The 21080-nt window shown below is 54.0% G+C and overlaps 1 protein-coding gene across 2 annotated transcripts in view; it reads right to left on the bottom strand.

Annotated features, from left to right (window-relative positions):
- The window catches only part of MYO1F (myosin IF), a 38385-nt gene extending 18335 nt beyond the window's left edge, over positions 1–20050 (bottom strand). The window contains exons 1-13 of one of the 2 annotated variants that reach the window (XM_058281890.2): positions 19912–20050; positions 9204–9341; positions 8473–8562; positions 8295–8389; positions 7840–7927; positions 7640–7729; positions 4800–4931; positions 4539–4673; positions 4170–4302; positions 2945–3141; positions 1699–1779; positions 1490–1576; positions 157–243 (exon numbers count right to left, since the gene is read on the bottom strand). In XM_058281890.2, the coding sequence (XP_058137873.1) occupies positions 157–243; positions 1490–1576; positions 1699–1779; positions 2945–3141; positions 4170–4302; positions 4539–4673; positions 4800–4931; positions 7640–7729; positions 7840–7927; positions 8295–8389; positions 8473–8562; positions 9204–9341; positions 19912–19914 (1356 nt within the window). In that variant the 5' untranslated portion in view covers positions 19915–20050. The remainder of the gene's footprint in view (positions 1–156; positions 244–1489; positions 1577–1698; positions 1780–2944; positions 3142–4169; positions 4303–4538; positions 4674–4799; positions 4932–7639; positions 7730–7839; positions 7928–8294; positions 8390–8472; positions 8563–9203; positions 9342–19911) is intronic. The other variant, XM_071209944.1, reaches the window with a different exon arrangement.
- Positions 20051–21080: the final 1030 nt, after the last annotated feature.

Here is a 21080-nt window from a genome sequence, read left to right as displayed (position 1 = left end):
TTAAAAATAAATTTTAAAAATATATATAAAAAAAAGAAAAGCTGGTGGGAGACATATGACCCCTCCTGGGGTGCCCAGAGCACATGTTTGCACCTGCCCGGCCTGGGTCTCCAGGGCCCAGAGAGATCCCCAAAGCTCGCCCAGTCCTGCCCTCACCAGCTTGTTTTCGATGAGGTCGCAGACGATTTTGTTGTTGAAATACTGGATGGGGGTCCAGCGGATGCCCTCCTGGACGTACTCCTCCTGGGGGCGGGAGAGGGGCAGGGATGGGGTGGGTGTCCTGCAAAGGGGTGTGTGTGTGTGTTTCAAGAAAGCACGCTCCACGAGGGTAGGTGAAGGGGACGTGGCCAGGGCTCCACCCACATCCCCTTATCCCGTCTCTTGGGATGGTCTTGTGGCAACAAAATCCTTGCGTGGGGCAGGCCAGAAGCGTCAGGGGGCTCTTGCCAAGGACCTGGGAGCCGGAGGAAAAATGCCCCTAGCGCCCTTGCTCCTCTGGGGTTCCACATATCATCCCAGAGGCCCCAGCAGAACCGAGCCCAGTTGCCTACCGTGTAACCTGCTATGGGCGACTGAGTTATGTACTCCAGAAAAAAACATCGTTTTCATCTTAATCCCATTGAAAATAGGAACTTTGGAAGATGTGGGCTTTACATCAGCTGCTACTGTTAACCGATTTTAAAGAGGAGAAAACAGAGAGGTTCAGCAGCTCACTCAAGGTCACACAGCCAGGAAGTGACAGAGAAAGCTTCCAAGTCAGGAACCCCAATGCTGTCTGACACCTGGGCTTCCACTAAGGACGTTGGGGCCTTTATCTAGGGAAAAGAAATTCAGACATAGAGAACCTCATGGAGCAGGGAGGAGCCAGAAGATGGAAGTCAATGGAACCCCAAAGAGAAAGGAGAGGACACTGCCATGTGCCGGGAAAGTCAAGGAACCCAAAGATTGCTGGCCAGCCAGGACACTACCAACCCCAGGAGGAAACAGGCTTTCTAGCCTCTGGAACCATGAGCTCATAAACTCCTTTTGTTAAGCCAAGCCATTGTGTGGTATTTGTCACAGCGGCAGGAAACTAAGATACTCGCTCACCAGCAACCCCACTTTGGGCTCCTTCCTTGCCTGGCCTCACTTTCTTGCTCCCTTCTTGGCACTTCTTGGGTCACCTCCCTATAAAATCTCGGGCTGTGCTTTGGGGGTGGGATGGGTGGTGGTGTCCAGAATGAGAAGACCAGGGATTTTGGACTGTCTGTCCTTAGCACCTAAAACAGTCCCTAGCACACAGCAGGCACTCAATAAATAATTGTGACATGAGCAGACAAGGTGGCATCTCCTAACCCTTGTCAAAGCTTTTGAAGGAAATCTTGTGATGGAGCCTGGATGGATAAGGGAGAGAGGTGGGAAGAGGGGGTGGGCACAGCGTGCCTCCTGGCTGCTCAGCCACCCCCGCGGGCCCCCTCCTGTCCCCTTCCTGCCCCCTGCCCAGGGCTACCTGCTCAGCCTTCAGGGTGAGCTCGATGAAGATCTGTTGCAGCTTCTCGTTGACGAAATTGATGCAGAACTGCTCGAAGCCATTTTTCTGCAGAGGGCAGAGGAGGGTCTTTGCCTCAGTGCACTGACACTGGAGGCTGCTGGGCCACCCTGGGAGTGGGGAGGGGCAGGCACAGGGAGGCTGGAGGGGGCCAGGGGCAGGGGCAATGCCTGGAAGATCTCGAAACCATAGATGTCAAGCACGCCGATGCTGTACTCCTCCTGCGGCTTCTGCATGGCGCGATTGATGGCCTGCGGGTGGGGACAGTGGGACAGTGGGCGCCCAGCCAGGCCCACCCCCAGCCTGCTGCTCTCTTGGTGTGCCCCCAGACAAACTCACAGGCTGGGTCCCCTCCCACCAATTTCTCTACTGCCTTCGCCAGCTCTGTGCACTCCTACCTGCTCCCAAACTCCCTTGGGAGCTGACTCTATCACTTCCTGGCTGTGTGACCTTGAGTGAGCCACAGAACCTCTCTGTTTTCTACTCTTTAAAATCAGTTAGGGAAACGTACTTGGCCCAGTGGTTAGGGCATCCGTCTACCACATGGGAGGTCCGCGGTTCAAACCCCGGGCCTCCTTGACCGGTGTGGAGCTGGCCATGCGCAGTGCTGATGCGCGCAAGGAGTGCTGTGCCACACAGGGGTGTCCCCCGCGTAGGGGAGCCCCACGCGTAAGGAGTGCACCCGTAAGGAGAGCCACCCAGCGCAAAAGAAAGTGCAGCCTGCCCAGGAATGGCGCCGCCCACACTTTCCGTGCAGCTGACGACAACAGAAACGGACAAAGAAACAAGACGCAGCAAATAGACAAAGAGAACAGACAACCGGGGGAGGGGGGGGGAATTAAATAAATAAATAAATCTTAAAAATAAATAAATAAATAAAATCAGTTAACTAAAAATTAAAAAAAGAAAAAAGAACAAGTTTGGGGAAAAAAAGGAGAGAAAACAAACAAAAAATAAAATCAGTTAATAACAGCAACTACCTTATGGGGTGGGTTTGAGAATTACATAAATAAACACTGAGAACAGTGCCTGGCATACAGCAAGCCGTCTATAAATGTTCACTAATATTAATATTAGATTTGGAGTTGACACTGTCCCCAACCGCCCAAACCAACGCATCACCTTGTCCCTTGACAGCCCTCCTCACTGCTCTCAAAGGCACCCACCCTTCTCCCTCCTTCCACCCTCCATCCATGTCTGGAAGGCGCCCACAGCTCCCTCCTTCCTGGGCTCCACGCCACAGCCAGAGGGAGCCTCTGAAAGTATCCCCCCCCTTGGCCTCCCGGCCGCTACGGCCCCAGGAATCGGCGAGGTCAGTCCCCGGCGGTGTTTTGGTGTTGGGCACACACTAGGCGCTCCCTAAATGCTTGCGGCCCTGGAGCTCCTGGCCTGCCCGCGCAGCCCCGGCCCACTCGCCTCCACGAGGAAGTCGAAGAGGCGGGAGTAGAGCCCCTTGGCCAGGGCGTCGCGGGTGTAGACGGCCTGCTCCACGTTGAGCGTCACGTCGATGGACTCGCTGCGCCCGCCCCAGCGGCTGTCCATCTTGCGGCTGGTCAGCTTCTCCTGCAGCCGCGCGCTGTCGATGCCCAGCAGGTAGGCGGGGAAGGCCAGGACTGGCGGGCGGGCGCGGGGGCAGCCAGTCAGGGCTGGGCCGGCGACGCCCCACGCCCGCCATCTGCGCCCGTGTGGTCGGGTGTTCTCAGCCCCCGGAGCCGAGCTGGGAGGCACCGCTCGCCTGCACACACGCCCCGCCCAGCGGACGTGCCCCGCGCCCGCTGTCACGGCCCAGGCGGCCACCCAACCTCTGTGCGCAGGCCTCAGGTCCCCACACGCAGCCCCCGGGTCCCTGCTCACAGGCCCCAGGTGCCCATACACGGGCTCCAGGTTCCCATATACGAACCCCCAGATCCCTATACACAAACAAGCCCCCAGGAACCCATATACAACCCCCCAGGTCCCCATATACAAACACCCATGTTCCCATATACAAATCTCCAGATGCCTACATGCAAATCCCCATGTGCCCATCCACAGGCCCCCACTTCCCATATACAACTCCCAGGTCCCCTTCCACAGGTCCCAGGTCCCCTTCCACAGGCCCCTGGTCCCCATCCACAACCCCCAGGTCCCCATCCACAACCCCCAGGTCCCCATCCACAGGCCCCTGGTCCCCATCCATAGGCCCCCAGGTCCCCATCCACAGGCCCCTGGTCCCCATCCACAGGCCCCCAGGTCCCCTTCCACAGGCCCCAGGTCCCCATCCACAGGCCCCTGGTCCCCATCCACAACCCCCAGGTCCCCATCCACAGGCCCCTGGTCCCCATCCACAGGCCCCCAGGTCCCCATCCACAGGCCCCTGGTCCCCATCCACAGGCCCCTGGTCCCCATCCACAACCCCCAAGTCCCCATCCACAACCCCCAGGTCCCCATCCACAGGCCCCTGGTCCCCATCCACAGGCCCCTGGTCCCCATCCACAGGTCCCCAGGTCCCCATATACAAACCCTCTGGTCCTCATACACAAGCCCCAGATCCCCACCCAGAAGCCCCCCTCCCCACAGACCGATCTCCAACAGCACACCCCCAGCACACATGCCCCCCCCCCCCGCGCACACCCCTGCTGCCCCCAGCACCCACACTTACGATCCACACTCTCCACCCGAGCGTAATTCCCCTCCTCGCAGAAGCTGATGTTCCCCAGGTGCAAGATCCCTGCCACGAGCTGCAGGACCAGCTGCTGGATGTTGGGCGGGATCCCGATGACCTGCATGGCACCCTGTGGACACAGCAGGGCTAAGCCTGTGCCCCAAGTCCTGACCTCCACCCCACCTCTGGTCAGGTATCTGGGGCGCCAGGACCCCGGGGCCCCAGTCCTGCCCCTTTCACCCACTTGCTGTGTGATCTTGGGTTAGGGCCTGCTCCTCTCTGGGCTTTGATTTTCTGATCTGTAACATGAGGGGCCTGCCTGGGCAGAGGGTCTGGCTGGGGGCTGGAGTGGCGGCCCGTTCTCACCAGAGTCTCACTGAAGTCACTCCTGTCATCGGTGCCGTCCACCTTGTAGGTGTCCGATTGGTTGAGGTAGTAGTAGTAGTCAGGGGTCATGAGCCCCAGGTTCTGCCGCTGCTCCTGGGAGGCCCCTTCCAGCAGCTGGAGGGTGTACGATGGTCACGGACCTGGAGGCTCAACTGCCACGGGCTTCTGGCATTGTCCCTCCCATTGTCTCCCCTGGGCTCCAAATGGGGCTCCCTCCACCCCAGCCCCCGTTGCCTGTACCTGGTAGTAGATGTGGAAGTTCCTCTCATTTTCATTCTGCATGACCACGCGGGACTTCTCCAGCAGGAAGTTGGAGATCTTGCCCCCATCCGGCTCCCCGCCACGGCTGAACTGGATCTCAAAGTACTTGCCCTGAGCCCCAGAGAACCACGTCAGCCCCTGAGGGTCCCCGGGACAAGCTGTGTCCTCGGCGGAGAATGTCCTTCCTCCCTCTCTGAACGATCCAAGACCTCGCTCAACAGCCTGCGGCTTGTGCACCCAGCCCTGTGCCGGGCATGTGGAAGCATTGTTTTCTTGACCAGTTCCCCAATCCCTTCATCACGACACAGAGGTCTCCATGAGCTTATGGGCTGTTACTGATTCCACTGATGCTGGGTGTCTCCCAAATTTTCTACAAGTGATCCATAGGCTCCTTCTTTGGTCTCTGACACCATTTGGATTTTTCTCCTGCTCAGGCCAGAGAGCAGAGAAGCCCTCTAACTCCTCCTTTCTGTCATCCCCAATCATCTCCCCACATGTAAAACAATACAAATTATATGATAGTGCTACACAATTGAACAGCTGTATCACATAAACATTCTATGTCAAAATACAAATAGATAAAATTTAAAAATCACTGTATGTTTTTGAGATCCATCCTTGGTTTTTTTTTTTTTTAAAGATTTATTTATTTTATTTAATTCCCCCCCTCTCCCGGTTGTCTGTTCTCTGTGTCTATTTGCTGCGTCTTGTTTCTTTGTCCGCTTCTGTTGTCAGCGGCACGGGAAGTGTGGGCGGTGCCATTCCTGGACAGGCTGCACTTTCTTTCACGCTGGGCGGCTCTCCTTACAGGGCGCACTCCTTGCGCGTGGGGCTCCCCTACACGGGGGACACCCCTGCGTGGGGCAGGCACTCCTTGCCCGCATCAGCACTGCGCATGGGCCAGCTCCACAGGAGTCAAGGAGACCCCAGGTTTGAACTGCGGACCTACCATGTGGTAGACGGACGCCCTAACCACTGGGCCAAATCCGTTTCCCCATCCTTGGTTTTGTATGTACCAGTAGTTTAAAAACATACTGGGAAGCGGACTTGGCCCAGTGGTTAGGGCATCTGCCTACCACATGGGAGGTCTGCGGTTCAAACCCCGGGCCTCCTTGAACCGTGTGCAGCTGGCCCATGCGCAGTGCTGATGTGCGCAAGAAGTGCCCTGCCATGCAGGGGTGTCCCGGCACAGGGGAGCCCCACATGCAAGGAGTGCGCCCTGTAAAGAGAGCCGCCCAGCGCGAAACAAAGTGCAGACTGCCCAGGAGAGCTGACACACAGATGACGCAACAAAAAGAAACACAGATTCCCGTGCCGCTGACAACAACAGAAGCAGACAAAGAAGACGCAGCAAATAGACACAGAGAACAGACAACTGGGGTTTGGGGGCAGGAAGGGGAGAGAAATAAATAAATATTTAAAAAAAAACCACATACTGTTTATCTCGACTTACATGAAGTTTTACAGCAGCCCAAATGAATTTACAGTGAAAAAAACAAAAAACAAAAAACAGAAAAGTGGTTGCTTCTGGGATGGCGTGGAGGCAGGGATTGACTGGAAAGGACCAAGATGGAACTTTCCGGGGGTTTGGGTTGCACAGGTATACGCATTCGTGATAACTCATTGAATGGTCCTCTTTAGATTTGGGTATATTGCTGTTTGTATGTTTTAACTTAAAGGAAATAACAGGGAACTGCAAACATATAATGAGCTCTAATTAATGATGTGCATGCTGAAGTGTTTGGGGGAAAAGGTATGATGTATGCAGTTTACTTTGCAATTCATCACAAAATAAAAGGGATGGATAGATGGAGACTAGATAAAGCAAGTGCAGTAAAATGCTAATAGAAAAATCTAGGTGATGGGGGATGCAGTTGATTTTCTTTCAAAACTTTTTTCTTTCAACTTTTTCATATATTTGAAAAGTTTGATAAAATGTTGGGAAAAACACTTAAAATATAATCACATGGTTAGTTTATTAAAAATAAGACTACTATATAACAAACAATAATATTTAGGGAAATTAATAAATCCTATTAGTGGGTGGACTTTATTAAATCCTTTCCACAGGCAGGCATTATACTTTATATGCCCAAAATTATTGAGGTCTATAAGACGGATATTATCATCTTATCATCATCTCCATTTTATGGATGAGAAAACAGGAGCCTTAGGAGTTTAGAATACTTAATTGTCCAGCCAGACAGATAAATACAAATCTATTTATCTATTTTGTCTCACATTGGATCCAACACAGCGCCTGATACAAAGAAGGAGCCTAAGAACTATTTCTTGAGAGAAAGAATGAATGAAGGAATAAATTGGGCCTGAGATGTATGAATAGGAACAGATGTGTCATGGCTGTAGCCAGGGGAGTGTTTAAGGATATTGTCCAAGAGTCCTGGCCTGGGGAGCAGATGTAGCTCAAGTGGTTGAGCGCCTGCTTCACATGTCCTAGGTCCCAGGTTCTATTCCCTGTACCTTCTAAAAACAGAACAAATGAAAAAAAACAACTCTCACTGAGGAGATGATGTAGCTCAGTGGTTGAGCATTTGCTTCCCATTTATGAGGAACGGGGCTATCCCCAGGACTTCCTTAAAAAAAAAAAAAAGATTCATGGCTTCCACATTTCTGCCAAAGGGGGACACTTTTACAAACGGACCAGATGCAGGAAGTGTGTCTCCCAGCCAGGAGCAGGTGTTTCCTGTTGCATTACCCTGGGGCTCTTGTCTAGGGAATACAGGGGGATGTGTGCATGTGTACTGAGGTCAAGGCAGCATGGAGGGAGGGCTGCTCCGAGTGGGGCTGCAGAGACTCACAAAGCGACTGGAGTTGTTGTTGCGCACGGTCTTGGCGTTGCCAAAAGCCTCGAGCAGCGGGTTTGACTGCAGGATGATGTCCTTGACGTGCTGGGGGAAGGCAAGGATGGGGAGAGGTCAGGCTGGAGCAAATGTGGGGAGAAGCTGAATCACTCTGGATAGGGGCAACCCAGCCCTTCCTTCTCTCCTTCCCTCCTCACCTGAACTTTCTCGCCCCCACCGGAAACCTTGGAGATGTAGCCCATGATGTATTTAGCTGCCACAGTTTTCCCAGCACCGCTCTCTCCACTGGGGTGGGTGGGGAAGGAATGGTCAGAGGTCAGGGAAGAGGCAGGTCCCTTCCTAGTGCCTGACTATATCTCTGTCCTGATCATTCATTCATCCAGCAACTAATGTGTGCCAGACACTTTTTCCAGCTCTGGGGATACAATAGTGAAAAAGAGATAAAATTCCCAAGCTGATATTCAGAAGGGACAGATGGACAACGGAAGGATGATATAAAATATATGGTGGGTCAGATGGTGACAAGGAACGTAAAAGAGGAATGGGCACTGAGAGGGATGGCAAGGCTCTGTTTGGACTGGGAATCCTGGGCAGCCTTCCCTGGAATGGTGATGTTTGCGCAGGGCCTGGGCTGGAGGGCCCCATATCGTACCTGATGATGACACACTGGTTCTCACTGTCGATGAGCATGTTCCGATACATGTTGTCTGTGAGGGCATAGATATGCGGGGGATTCTCGTACTGGGCCTGGTGGGGGATGTCAGGTCTCAGCCCAGGGCTAGGGGCCGGGGGTCCCCCTGCTGTGCCCCCTGCCCGGCCCTGGGTCTCACCGCGCCCTGGTAGAGATCGATCTCGCGGTCAGTGAAGTAGGGCATCTGCTTGAAGGGGTTCACGGAGATGAGGACAGGGCCAATGTAGGTCTGGGGGAGGGAGGCTAAGGACCATGTGGCATTCAGGCAGGCTTTGTCCCCATGGGCATCTGTCCCCATATTCTATCCCCCACCCTCACCTCAGGGGCTTCTCAGAGGCCCGCAGTGCAGAGCAAGAAATGGAGATACTCAGATGTGTCCTGTGTCCTGGTGCTCTTGGGGGGGGGGGGAGGGTAACGGGGCTGGGACCAGAGCAGGGAATATCAGGTAGGATATGACTGAGCTACCCAGGCAGGGGGAGCAGTGGGGGCCACAGCTGCTCTGTTCCCCCCGCCCCACCCGCCTTCTATCACTCTACTTGTTCCTGGTTATCCTGTCCTGCACTCTCACCCCTCTCCTCCGTTGATTCACTCACTGCCAATGGGGGGACACTTTTACAGATGGACCAGATGCAGGAAGTGGGTCTCCTAACCAGGAGCAGGTGTTTCCTGTTGGAGTTCCCCATCACTGCTCTGGTGTTCCTGTGCCTTTGTTCTGCAATCCCTTTACCTTCCCTTCCCTCCATTCATCCCCACATCATCCTTCCCTCCATTGGTCTGTCACCCTCCCATCTCCCTGTCCTTCATCTGCGTGCCCCTCCATTCCTCCCTGCCTGTCTACCCATGTCTGCCCGCATCCATGGTCAAGGGCACAAATATGTAGTCATCCATGAAGCGCTTGCGGAGATTGCCCACGATGGCATCCTCAGTGATCTGGGGCAGCAACACCATATCATCCACACCACTCTGCTTCACGTTGTGGCTCTGCCAGTGGAACCGCTCCTTGCTGCCCTGGAGGTGGGAGGTCAATAAATGGGGGTCAGTTCCTGCACTCTGAGGACTGGAGCCTCAAGGTCATTGTCTGGCTCATCTCCATCATCGGCTTCTCATTCTGCCCCACCTCATTTACCTCATTCATCCCCACCTCCACCCATCATTTCCACCTTCCCCACCTCAGGGACATCAGGAAAGGTGGGCAAAGTGGATGACCCTTGGATATCTGGACTCTGGGAGCTCAGATCCATCCCTTAGCCTTCTCTTTTGGTTCCTCTGCTTACTCCCTCTTCCACTGAGGACACCCCATTGTGAAGGGGGCAGTGATGCCAACTCCAGAGGGGCACAGTGGGGTCAGGGCTCTAACAGGCTATGGGAGGAGAGGAGGGATCCAGGGAAGGCTTTATGGGGGTGTCAGCCTTCTGTGATTCTCAGTTCCCCTCCAGAACCCCTGCCATACTTTCCCAACTCCCTTCTCCCTGCCTGGGCCCAATCTCAGTCCCCAACTTCTCTGTGGCATTTGACCAACTGCTCACCCCTTCCACCTCAAGGCAGCTTCCTTCCTCCCACTCCCTCCTCCTCACTCATGGGCATGTATCTTCCCCCATTCCCTCCTGGCTACCATGTGGCTGTTGGCCTCTGTCCTCTGTGTCCAGCTGTAACCCTGCTCCTCAGCTCTGAGCTCACAGATAAGATGTTCCCCTTCAAGAGCCTACTCCCAGGCCAGGATCTCTGGAAGCCAGAAACTGGGACCAAGTCCTTCCTCTACCCCAGAGGGGAGCATCTGCCCACTGAACAAGGGACAAGAGCAAAGAATGAGGCCAGCTGCAGAAGAAAACCCCAAGAGCCCAAGGATGCTGGCACTGAAGTTGAGTCTTCAGAGATGGCCTATCTTTGCCGGGCAGATCTAATGGAAAGAAGGGAACTCTGGATAGAGGGACAACAAGCTGGGGTCCAGTGGGAGGGTCAGTGTGAGAAACTCTAAGGGCCCAGATGGCTGATTGGAGAGGTGGAGATAAGTCCAGGGCCAGTCATGAAGGACTGTCTGAGGAGCCAGACTCTTCTGGGGGCACTGGGGAGCCACTGAAAATTCTTGAGCAGGTGAAGCACAAGGTCAGATTCTGGATTTAGGAGGAGCCTGCTGACAGCCAAAGAGGGGTTCATCGAGGAATGCCTGTGGATATGAAATGAGCCCAGCCTTTGGTGTGGCGCAGATTTCCCTAATGACTTGGGGCAACTTCCTTGACATTGCTGTGAGCCTCCAATTCCCAGGTCGATGCGAGGATTAACTGCTTTGAAGAATCAGGTGAGGGGTGTGTGTTGGTGCCTCCTGGTGATGCAGAGTCCAGTGGAGGGTTGGAGCTTCAGGGAAAGGCAGATATGAACCTGGGCTGGGATGGGGTCTGGCTTTACTCCTCTCCTGAGCTGTACCCCTGCATCCTAGCACCCCCTGGGCTCTGTGCCGGCAATTCAGACTCGGTGTCTTTCTCCCTGCAGCTACCTCTCCTGAGTTCCCACCTTCAGTTCTGTGTCCTAAGCCAGCCTGGCTTGGGCCTGTCACCAAGGCCCCACCATTCTGAATTCCTGAGTCTTTCTGGGGTCTCTCAGCCTTACCCTGGTCCTGGCTATGACTGTCTACCCCCCTCTCTGCATGACTTCTTCACAAAGCCAGGCCTGACCTTGTCTCTTCCCTGCTTAACTCCCACCATGGCTCCCCAGTGCCCTCAGCCAGGAAGCATGAAAGAGAGCAAAGGGTCATGGGGATAGTTTTGTCCAGCCTGAGAGGTTATGAGCATGAGCTGGGCAGGGGGACACTTGGCAGCATTAACATTCACCAGGTACCTCTGTCTGATGCCAGGGTGGCCCTTCCCCAGTATCATCAGCATTTCAGTATGGTGTAGGCTTGGAGGGAAACTGAGGCTCAGGAGGCATCATGGCTTGACAAAGGACACCTGACTGAAGGACAGAACTATTTTGTTTCCAAGGGTAGAGGGGGTGGGATTTGAACCTGGGTCCAGATGACAGCAAAGGTTTTTGCATCTACACTCAGAAGTGGCTGGGACTGGAAAGCTGAGGCAGAGAAGAAAGGATATCAGAACGAACTACCTGGGCAAAGATACAGAGGTGTGACTGTGTGTAGGGAATGAAGGAGAGTCAAAGCCTGAACCCCTCAAACCACCCCCTGCTCTGGCATGAATGAACTAACAAAGAATACTTGAGCACCTACTGTGCACCGGTAGCTAGGAGGCCTTCAGGAAGAACTGTTTCAGTCGCTTGGCTCTGTTGCCCACAGCATTTCAGTCCTCTACCTGCCTAATGCCAACCTATGTTTAAGACTCTGCTTGGGGGAAGCGGATGTGGCTCAACTGATAGAGCATCTGCCTACCATATGGAGGGTCCAGGGTTCAAATCCAGGGCCTCCTGACCAGTGTGGTGAACTGGCCCATATGCAGTGCTGCCACACCCAAGGAGTGCAGTGCCATGCAGGGGCATCCCCGTGTAGGGAAGCCCCATGTGCAAGGAATGCGCCCTGCAAGGAGAGCCACCCTGCACGAAAATGCAGCCTGCCCAGGAGTGGTGCCGCACACATGGAGAGCTGACACAGCAAGATGACACAACAACAAAAAAAGAGACACAGATTCCCTGTACCACCTGACAAAAATTCAAGCAGTCACAGAACATGCAGCAAATGGACACAGAAAGCAGACAACGGGGGGGGGGGGGGGGGGGGGATGGGGAGGGAAATAAAATAAACCTTAAGAAAAAGAAAAGACTCAGCTTGGGTGACACCTCCCCTGGGAAAACCTCCCTGGCTCCCACGTCAGTTCCAGTGCTTCCTCTGGGCTCCCACAGCGCCATCCACAATCTTGCAACCATGAAAGAGTTTGCCCACCTGCCTCAGTCTGTGAGCTCCTGTGGGAGGGAAGAAGGTGTTGTTGAATGAATGAGGGGAATGGATGCATGGGTGAAGGGGAGGAGCCAGCCCTGAAGGGTCTGGAATGCCAAGCAGAGGAAGGTGGACTTGACTGTACAGGGTATGAGTTAGAGCAGGGGAGTGGGGCTAACGAGGCTGGAGTTTTGGTGGAAAGGATGGAGCTGGGCAAGACAGGAAGAGGAACCATGCCCTCCAGGTCAGAAGAGCCAAGCAGGGCTGTTCCCCACCCCTGGAGGTGGAGAAGCCAGAGAGGAAGTGGCTGCAGTTATCTGAACCAGAGGTGAAGGTGAGAGGCGGATGGTTTAGGTTTTCAGGATGAGGGTGAGGAAGGTGGTGATGGCTGGGGTCACCAGAAGGTGCCCTGGCAGGAGGAGGAGGTTGGGGGCTGGGTGATGAGATCAGTGTGTGAGGGTGTGTGTGCGCATGTGTGCCGGGAACATTCTGGAGTGGTGTTTGGGAGGCCAGACAGGATTAGGACAGGGAGAGTGAGATGGTGTAAACCAGTGGTTCTCAGCTGGGCAAAGTGCTTTGGGGACAGTTTAGGAATCATGGGAGCATTTTTGGTTGGCACAGCGACAGAGGCATGACTGGCATTTAATGGGTAGGGGGGTCATGGGTGCCAAATTTGCATATAAATCACTGTCCTGCCTGGAGTGTGCCACCCCACCCCAATAGCCATTCACATCCATCATAAACTCATCTATAATCACTGGAATCCAGAACCAAACTCTGTTTTATGTATAAACAGAAAAATAATTTGGGGGGGTGGCCATGGTTGACGCCATGTGCAATTTCCAGGAAAGTGACTGTGAAGTGTCCGGGGAGATTTTAGTTTTATTCCCGTATCACAGAGTTGTTCAGTAAATGCTCTGGAAGCTGCTCTTGGTGTCTGAGTGGTCCTCTCAGCATCAGCCTGCTGTGGGGCTGCCATGCTCATTGAGACACACCTGTGTGCAGGTGGGAGCACCTGGGCCCTGCTGGACCGAGCATTTCCACAGTGACACACATTCTTTATCATCGATAGCTTTCTCCTCCGCATTACAGGGCAGTGCGGCCATTCTTTTGGAATTGAGTTGGTGTGGTCCATTATCTGTTGAATTTTGCTTCTGAATTTAAAGGGGGCTGGTTCTAAGAAGGGGTATGATGAGCCAAGACCCCCAAGGTACAGTAAGAAGGGCCTGGGCAAGGACAAAATTAAGGGAAGGAGAAGCATGTCGGGGCTAATGAGAGAAGCTGGTGTCCATGGGAGGCTGGGCGGGAGCAGTTGGAGGCACCAAGAGAGCGGAGGAGGCCCAGGCATGATGTTGTGGATTGGAGCCCCAGCTGCCGAAGAGCACGGGGGATTGCTGGGGCTTCGAGAGACTCCAGGTTGGGTGCTGGTGACCTCAGCGTGGGAAATGTAGGTGGAGGTGAGGAAGCGTCTGTAGAAGGGGAGTGAGGATGACTTGTGGAGAATCTGGCTACGAAGGGGAAGAAGGAAAGAGGCTGGATGGAGAGGTAGGGTCAAGGGAGGGCGTGTTTCCTGTTTTATATGGGAAGAGCAGAGGGTGTTGGTAAGAAGAGATGGTGAAATTTGGGAGAGAAGATATACTATTCACAGGCCTGGTAGGGGCAGGATGGGGTCCATGCATTCCCCAAGCTGGTGGTTGAAGCGGGTAAGCACAGCTGTGTATGTGGGTGAGAAGTCAGGAAGTAGAGACTCTCTCTCTGAGGCTAGAGGGGTGGGGTCTTGGATAGTAAGGATGACCAACTGACTAATTAACAATAACTTACCAAACTAACCAGATAACTAACCAAAACCAACTGATAAGTAAGTGGACAATAACCAAATAGGCAAAACTTAAACTAACCAACCAAAATGAACACTAACCCACCAATTGACTGAAACTAACCAACTAACAAAAACCGACACTAAAACCAACAAAACTAACCAAAACCAACTAACTAGAGCCAACCAACTGCTTAACTAAAATGAACACTAACCAGTTAACTAAAGCTAGTCAACACTAACCCAAACTAGCCAAAACTAACCAATTCAAACTAATATTAACCAACCAATCCACTAATTAAAACTAACCAGCTAGTGAAAACTGAGACTAACTAAAACCAGCTAAAACTAGTAAAGCTAACTAACTACCAGCCACAAAAGCAGCAGCAATAGCTGATACCCTAGTACCTACACTGTGCTAGGAGCTGGGCTAAGCTTCCCCCATCCTTGCGGCTTTTTGCTTGCTGTCTGCTCTCTGTCCATTTGCTGTGCGCTCTTCTGTGTATTTATTTTTATTTATTCCCCCCCTTGTGGCTTGCTTGCTGTCTGCTCTCTGTGTTCATTTGATGTGCATTCTTCTGTGTCTGTATTTATTTATTTTATTTCCCCTCCCCCCTTGCAGCTTGCTTGCTGTCTGCTCTCTGAATCCATTTGCTGCATGCTCTTCTGTGTTTTTGCTTGTCTCCCTCTTTGTTGTGTCACCTTGCTGTGTTGGCGCTCTGCGGCATCTGTGGGCTGGTGGCACTCCCTGGCGCTTGCAGGCTGTCAGCTCTCTGCAGCATGTGGGTGAGCCTGCCTTCATGAGGAGGCCTGGGGACGCGAACCCAGGACCTCCCATATGGTAGACGGGAGTCCAACTGATTGAGCCACAGTCACTTCCCCGGGCTAAGCTTTTCATGTGAATTGCCTCACAAGCTGAGACTAGGACTGTTACGAGGCCCATTTTACAGAAACCTGGCCAGGAAGGGCTAGGCGCGCTCCCCAAGGTCACAGGCAGGAGTGTGGCGGTGCAGGAAGGGAAGGTCTGCGGGAGCACCCACCAGGCTGTCCATCTTCAGCCCAGGCTGAGCCAGAGGTGGCCAGGGCGGCTCTTTATCCGGATCAGACAAAGATGGGGCGGGGCAAGGCTGTCCGACCAGGCTTCCCCTTTGGGCCAGCGCCATCTCTGTGCTTTTGGGCTCTCAGGTTGAGCTGGGACCTAGGCCACTTCCCTTCCCGGGGGCAGAGGCCCCAAAGCCAGCTGGGTCCCGCCTGGCTGAGGACTCGGTTCCTCTTCCCGTTGTTCTCCCCTTGTCCGCTGGCCTGGCTGGGCAGCCCTTGGCCTCTGGCAGCCCCTGCCTTTCTCTCCCTCTCTTCTGCCCCAGGCCCCTGGCTGCCCCACATGCACTCCTAGCTATGTCTGGCCACAAAAACCATGAGTTGTCAGCCTGGGAGCTTATTGCCTTGGAGGAACAGAGGGTCGTCCTCCCCCCGCCCCATGTGTGTGGAAGGAAAGTCCAGGATTCTGACACGTGACAGATGATGGGTGTGAGGCCTGGCTTGACAGTTGATCAACTGCATGTCCCTGGGAAGGCCATTTCACCTCTCCAAGCCTTGGTTTCCCCACCTGTAAAATGAGTTTGATAACAGACCTCCTCCTTAGGGATTAAACTAGCAGAGAAAGGTGCACTAAGGTGCCTAAGGAAATGGTGGATGGTGGCCCTGAGAGAATTTAGCTCAAGTGGTCAGCATCTGACATGGGGCCTAGGATATAGGAGCTGGCTAATATATACTTGAATGAATGAAAAGTGCCATCCAGATGAGAATGCCCCCAGTGCTGTCTTATGGGTCTTTCTCTCTTTGTGGCTCCCAGGTCTCCACGGGTCAAGTTGAAACTGTTTGTTCCTAAGTCCCTTCCTTAGGGGTGGGGGTGCAAAGAAAAGGTTGTGGTCACAGTTGACCACAAGCCAAGTATGACTCAATCTGCTGGGGCTCTTGTGAAAGACAGTCAGAGTTTCAAGGTGGCTGGGGTGGGAGGGAGGATGTAGCTTCTTCCTTGAGCTCTTCAGAGAAGTCCTCCCACCCCAAAGTAGAGGGCAAGGGGAGGGGTTTAAGGGGCAGGGCTTCCCTGATGCCAAAGAAGGGAGGGGATGTTTGTGGCTAAGGTGAGGGCTGCTGTGGGGCTGGGGCATTTGGGCTCTGCAGTGAACACGTTTCCTGAGCCCCTGCTCTGTGTGAGGGGGGTGGGAAAGCCGGGGAGAGGTAAAGGTGGGCCAGGCTTGTCCAAGCTTGCTCTTGGGGCGCAGTGTGCCGAGTGGATACAAAGAGGTGACCACACTGGGCTGGATCTCTGCTAGAGGGTGTGAAGGAGAGGTGAGAGGATCAGGGAAGGCTTCCTGCAGGAGGCAGAACTTGCAACCTGAACTTCCAGGCAGAATCGGTGGTGGCAGCAGGAACAATGGGCCAGGGAGGCCTGGGGTGTGTGTGTGTGTGGGTGCTGGGATTCTGGTTCCTTTGGAATGGAGAGTCCAGGTCCAAATGAGGCTGGAGGGATGGGCAGGGGGCACTGAAGAGCTTTGGATGCTGGCAGTAGGACTGGGCGGTAAGTCTCGGGCATGGCGAGGGGCCCCTGGGGGCCTCTTACCTCATAGAAGGAGGGGGAAGTAGTGGTCAAGTTGGCAGTTCAAAGCGTGACCTAAGGACTCAATAAGTTGAAATCGTCTGCCACTTTCGGGCTGCATGATGACTCACCTAACTGCCCTGCCTCGGTTTCCTCAAAGTGGGAATATCAAGGGCCACAGATCTCAGGGTGCTGCTGTGCAGATTCAACAAGGCACTGCTAGGCCCTGGTGGACTCAGGGCCCAGGAGCAGGAGGAAGGGCCAGCTGGATGAGATGCTTTTGCAATTAGCCCCAACTGTTCCAGCCTCCCCACTTCTGGGCGGTGACAACCAGAGACCCAGACTGGAAAGAGCATCGAAACGGCCACTTCCTTCCCCACACTGGTCCTGAGAGCTGTGGTTGCCTGGGAGGAGATTTGAAGATACCGTGGCGACTACTGGAGCCAGCTCCCAGCCCTTGGGCCCCTGCCTGGCCCCCCGGAGTGGCCCGGTCCTGCCCTCCCCCAGCTCAGTGGGGTTCTGGGGTGGCACCTCCATCTCATGCTCTGCAGACAACATCTCAACTCCTGAGGCTCCCAGGAGGTAGGGGCATGTCTCACTTTCCTCTTGACGCAGCCAGAGGTCGGGACCCTTCTGCCTCCAGAGCTGGGCCCTTGCTCTAGAGTGGGGGCCATGACCCTGGGCTGCCCAGGAACCCTGGCCTGAGCCTGTGGCCTCCCTCCTCCCCACAGTTCATGGGGAAAGAATCAACAAGTCAGGAACTCGGGTGTCCCTGACTCTTGCACTCCCTTGGAGCCCTTTACTTCATTGCAATCTTATTGATTCTCCCCCGCCAAATGTCTCTTGATTCCAAGCCTCTTCTGTCTATCTCCATGGTGGCCCTGGACCAAACAATCACCCCACTGGCCTTCCTGCTTCATGTCTATACCTTAAAAAAACAACCATCCATTACCATTACACCACCACCGGCAACAACCAAGGACAACCCACTGCTGCATCCACCACCACCCATCAAGTCAAACAACTGTTGATAACTCCTGCCAGCACCACCAGCCAACAACAAACAGGAAGAGCTATCACCCACCATCAAGCTTCTCTCCCACCATCACCACCTACCCTCATCACTTCCAGCAGCCCGTAACAACCAACCACAATCAACAGTAAACACCAACCTCGACAATACTAGCCACCAACAGTCACACATAGCCAACTATCATTAACAATCTCATGAAGCAGTGGTCACCAACCATTGCTGAAATAATGAAAATGTTTTACTAATGATTCAAGTGATGAATGCTCAACTATGTGATTAAACCAGATACCACTGATTGTACACTTTGGATAAATTGTATGCTTTACTAACATGTATCGATAAAATTGATGGGTTAAAAAAAACTGCAACAGTAAATCACCACCAACATCACCCATCACCATTACCAGAAACCAACAATGAACTACCAACAGCAAGTGAGCACACGACCATCAACCAACCGCAAATAAAAGCCATCCCCCACTGCTGCCATTCCACCAATTGCCAAACATCACCCTACCAGTGAAGAACCCACCTACCACTATTGAACAGCTGTCACCCAAAACAGCCATTGCCATCAACTCCCCCACAACAAGCATTGCTACCACCAACCTAAAACCAACAACCTCATCACCAATGACACCAACAACCCAATGTGAAGCAGCAGTTGTGACCAACAATTATCAGCAACTGTCCTACCATAAGCACTAACGTGTCACCATGCCCTTTAGCCATTGTGTCTTTTTTTTCAGGAGGTACCAGGGATTGAACCTGGGACCTCCCATCACCATTGTTAAACCCAGCAATGAATAGTCGTTACCTGCAGCAGCAGTGACTACGAATTGAGTGCATATTATGTGCTCCGTCAAGGACTTTAAGGACATAATTTCACTGGATCCTCCAACCACCTTTCTGACATCCACTTCTCTCCCCACTCCCAGCCCCACCCCCAGAAGATTTCAGCACCCCAGACAGAGGTACCAGCATCCCAGGCACCTGCTCTCGGCTCCTTTTCTCCTTCAGGGCCCTCTTTGATCAATTTCTCCCCTCCCAGACCTCATCTGCCAGGCAAACTGTTGACTAAGCATTTCTCACCGCTTCCTCGGGAGGGGCCGACTTTCTTTCAAGTAGCAAATTATTTCCGGTGTTCTTTGAATCAAAGTGTGCTCATCTGAGCTCTCAATCTTTCCTGGTTTGGAAGAGTTTCAGCCCCAAGCCCAGAGAGGTGAATTATTCCGTGAGGTCCTTGGCCAGGGATGCCAGTTTTCATGGCTGACTTTCGGAAGTAGGGAGACGTTCTCTGACTTCTGTCCCACCTCTGCCTCCACCCCCATCTGCAGCCCGCTTCGACTGCCAGGATCCCTGCAGCGGTCACTACCAGCTCCATCACAGACCCAGTCATACGCCCCAGGCCTCCCCGACAGGATGACAAAAAATGAAAGCTGAAGTGGCCTGTGAGCGTGTGGAGATGTGGGGGCAACTTTTATAGCCAGTCCAGGACCTCCAGCCCACATTATTTACGGATTCCGCTGGGTTGAGACTGGAGACCACGAGTATCCCCAGCCCTGTCGCTGTCACCATCAGACCTCGACCTCACCAGGCGGTGATGCCTCTGGCTGTGGCATCTCCACTGCCACTGCCCCACAGTTACCGGTGGTGGTGGGTACACACTTGGCCACAAACAGCTCCTGCCTCCGTAACGGCTACAAACCATCCCTGTCATCTGCCAAAGGACATTCACTGCTCCCCCATGGTCCCTTTGACAGTTTCCCCTCCCAACTGCAGACCCAGAGCGACGGAATCCACAGACCCCCTGAAGGGGTTCCAACGGACAGGCCCCCGAAGAACAGATACCTTTCGCATCTAGACAGATTTCCAAATATGAAAAATGCAGGAACTCAGGCCGAGACGGGGAGAGACTTGCCCACGGGAGATGAGGGACCGAGTGGGGCTGGAGACTGGCTTCTCTAACCCCCAGGAAAGAGCTGTGGGCCCCTGTGGATGCTGGGCAACCCCCGAGGGCCACCTTCTGCCTTCCATTTACTCTCCATCCTCATCACCATGCTGGCATCCTGGCTGCCGCTGGATGGAAGCTTTGTCCCTGGTAGGGGACCCTGGCATATCTGAGCTGCACTAAGGCAAGAGAAGGGATCCTCAAAGGCCAGCTGTGCCCCTCTGCATCACCACACCTCCACTGCACTTGGCTGGTGCCCCCCCGCCCCGTGCGTATCCGGGGCTTGCCCATGAAGGACTTACCATGTTGGAGTTTGGCGCCTGGGTCCCCAGGGGGCCCTCGGAATGGTTTGCTGCAGGGATGCAGGCTCAAGGAACTCTGGGGGGTGGCTGGAACATGGCCCCGCTCCTTCACCCAACTCCCAGCCCTAGTTCCTCTTACAACAGCCCCCCTCTCACTTCCTTTGGCGGGGAGGGGCTGTGGCCACAGTGGAGGGAAGCTGGGGCACGGGGGCGGGGAGAGCCTGGGCTGTAACATGGTTGTGGGGAGCCGGCTGTTTGGGGCTCTGAACTTGAAGGGAGAGGGCCTGGGGTTGGTGGCAAATGCTGCCGGACACCAGAAGCCCCTTTCTCCAATTCCTTGTGGACAGGGGCCATGGTCACAAGCGCCAGACTCGTTGGCTGCTAAACTTAATGACTCTTTTCAGGGCAAATGCAGGGAGCAAAGGGGAGGCGTCATTTCAGACGGGTGTCTTTTCTGAGAACCCCCTGGCAAGCCTCTCTTCCAGAGTCGCTTCTGCAGTGCCTTTCTCCAGAGCCACCCTTGAGAGCCCAGGTGTGTGTGGTAGGGGGTCAAGGGCATCTGGAAGGCCCAACTTTGGATGCCAGATCTATTTAATCCCCAGCTTTGCTACTTCCTGGATGCTTCGTAAATGAAGACGTGGTACTCCCAGCACATCCGGCACACAGTAGCATCTGTGAAGTGTGTGCCCATGACCTAACCTTCAGGAAACCAGATGCTAGCCTTGACACTTGCAGATATGTCACCTTCCTTGCCACAAGGCAAGGTGACCAAAGCAGGATTTGACCCTGGCAGGGAGATCCCAGCTCTCGGAAAGGCGCTCCCTTGTGGACACAGCTGGGAGGGCCCTGTCTCTCCCCAAACATCCTGGGTCAGTTTGCAACTGACTTGGTGCCTGAGAAACCTCAGCATGTCTCCAGGTGCTAAGAGTGAATCAACAGGTGGGCGCACCTCACCTTCATGGACATCTGGGGCAGCTTCTAGGAGCAGGCGGCCTTTGCCTTGAGATGCAATGGTGAGTTAACCAGGTGAAAAGGAGGGAGGAAGGAGTTCAAGCAAAGGCCTCGATGTGGGGAGAGGATGGTGAGATTGGGAACCTCTGGGCCAGTATGGCTGGAGCATGCAGTGAATGGTCATGTGGTGGGCTGGCTTTGAACCTCCATGAGAACCT

Source organism: Dasypus novemcinctus, chromosome 19 (assembly GCF_030445035.2).
Source record: "Dasypus novemcinctus isolate mDasNov1 chromosome 19, mDasNov1.1.hap2, whole genome shotgun sequence".
In the NCBI taxonomy this organism is placed as follows: domain Eukaryota; kingdom Metazoa; phylum Chordata; class Mammalia; order Cingulata; family Dasypodidae; genus Dasypus; species Dasypus novemcinctus.
The sequence above is the reverse complement of the archived record's forward strand: the minus strand, read 5'-3'. Positions and strand labels throughout refer to the sequence as shown.